Source organism: Condylura cristata, unplaced genomic scaffold, assembly GCF_000260355.1.
Source record: "Condylura cristata isolate star-nosed mole 26May11 unplaced genomic scaffold, ConCri1.0 scaffold00018, whole genome shotgun sequence".
NCBI lineage: Eukaryota > Metazoa > Chordata > Mammalia > Eulipotyphla > Talpidae > Condylura > Condylura cristata.
This window is the reverse complement of record NW_004567119.1, coordinates 22,105,318-22,106,186: the sequence shown is the minus strand read 5'-3', so window position 1 is coordinate 22,106,186 and position 869 is coordinate 22,105,318. Positions and strand designations below refer to the sequence as shown.

At 62.7% G+C, this 869-nt stretch overlaps 1 protein-coding gene across 1 annotated transcript in view; it reads right to left on the bottom strand.

Annotated features, from left to right (window-relative positions):
- GFRA2 (GDNF family receptor alpha 2) overlaps window positions 1-790 on the bottom strand; it is a 77,875-nt gene extending 77,085 nt beyond the window's left edge. The window contains exon 1 of the mRNA XM_004685424.2: window positions 68-790. Coding sequence (XP_004685481.1) covers window positions 68-107 — 40 coding nt within the window. The 5' untranslated portion in view covers window positions 108-790. The remainder of the gene's footprint in view (window positions 1-67) is intronic.
- Window positions 791-869: the final 79 nt, after the last annotated feature.

Genomic DNA, 869 nt, shown 5'->3' with positions numbered 1-869 from the left:
CGCGCGGCCCTGCGCTGCCCCCCGGGCTTCCACGGACGAGGTGCCCTCGCCGCCCGCGGGTACTCACCTAAAAAGAAGAAGAGGCAGAAGGCGTTTGCCAAGATCATGTTAAATAAATCCCACAGTTTTTTTTTGTCTTTCTCCCTTGGGTAAAAAAAAATAACAATAATAATAGCCAAGCCGTGATAATCAGCCCCAAATCCAATGCGGAGATCCCAGCTAGTCCACCCGAAGAAGATCCCGAATCGCGCGGTCCTTGCCTCTGGCTGGAGGGGGTGGGGGGAAGGAGGGCGTCGGGCTGCCTCTCGACACCCCCCGTGCCCACTAAAATCAAAGGACACGTAGGTACGTGCAGGTCTGCTTTACGAGCCGGAGCCGGGGCCAGAGCGCTGCCCTCCCCGCGCGGGTCCCGGAGGCGCGAGTCCGCGCGGTCCGATTCCCCCCGCGCTGCCCAGAGGGGATGGGGAGGTGGACAGAGGCGCCGCGCGGGTGAAGGACTAGGAGGCGGCGGCGAGGGCGGGGGTCCGATGAAAGGCAACCAGCGAAGAAATCCACCGACGGGCGTCCGCGCCAGGGAACAATCCAGTGGGAGCTTCGAGGACGAGACGCGAGTCGCTTCTTTCGCACCAAGACGAAGAAAAGATTCAAAAAAAATCTTCTCCCGCTAACCCCGCTCGTCTCACTTTTTTCTAATGGAATCCCAGTGGCCGTGTGTCTCCGCGTGCGTGTGTCTTTCTCGCTGCGCTCCGCTCCCTCCCTCTCCTCTCCCCGGCGCTCGCTCTTTGCTCTCGCTCGCCCCAGCTCTCCCTCGCCCGCGCTCCCTCCCCTTCCCCCTCTCCGGCTCCTCCCTCCGCCCGCCCCTTCCCCGC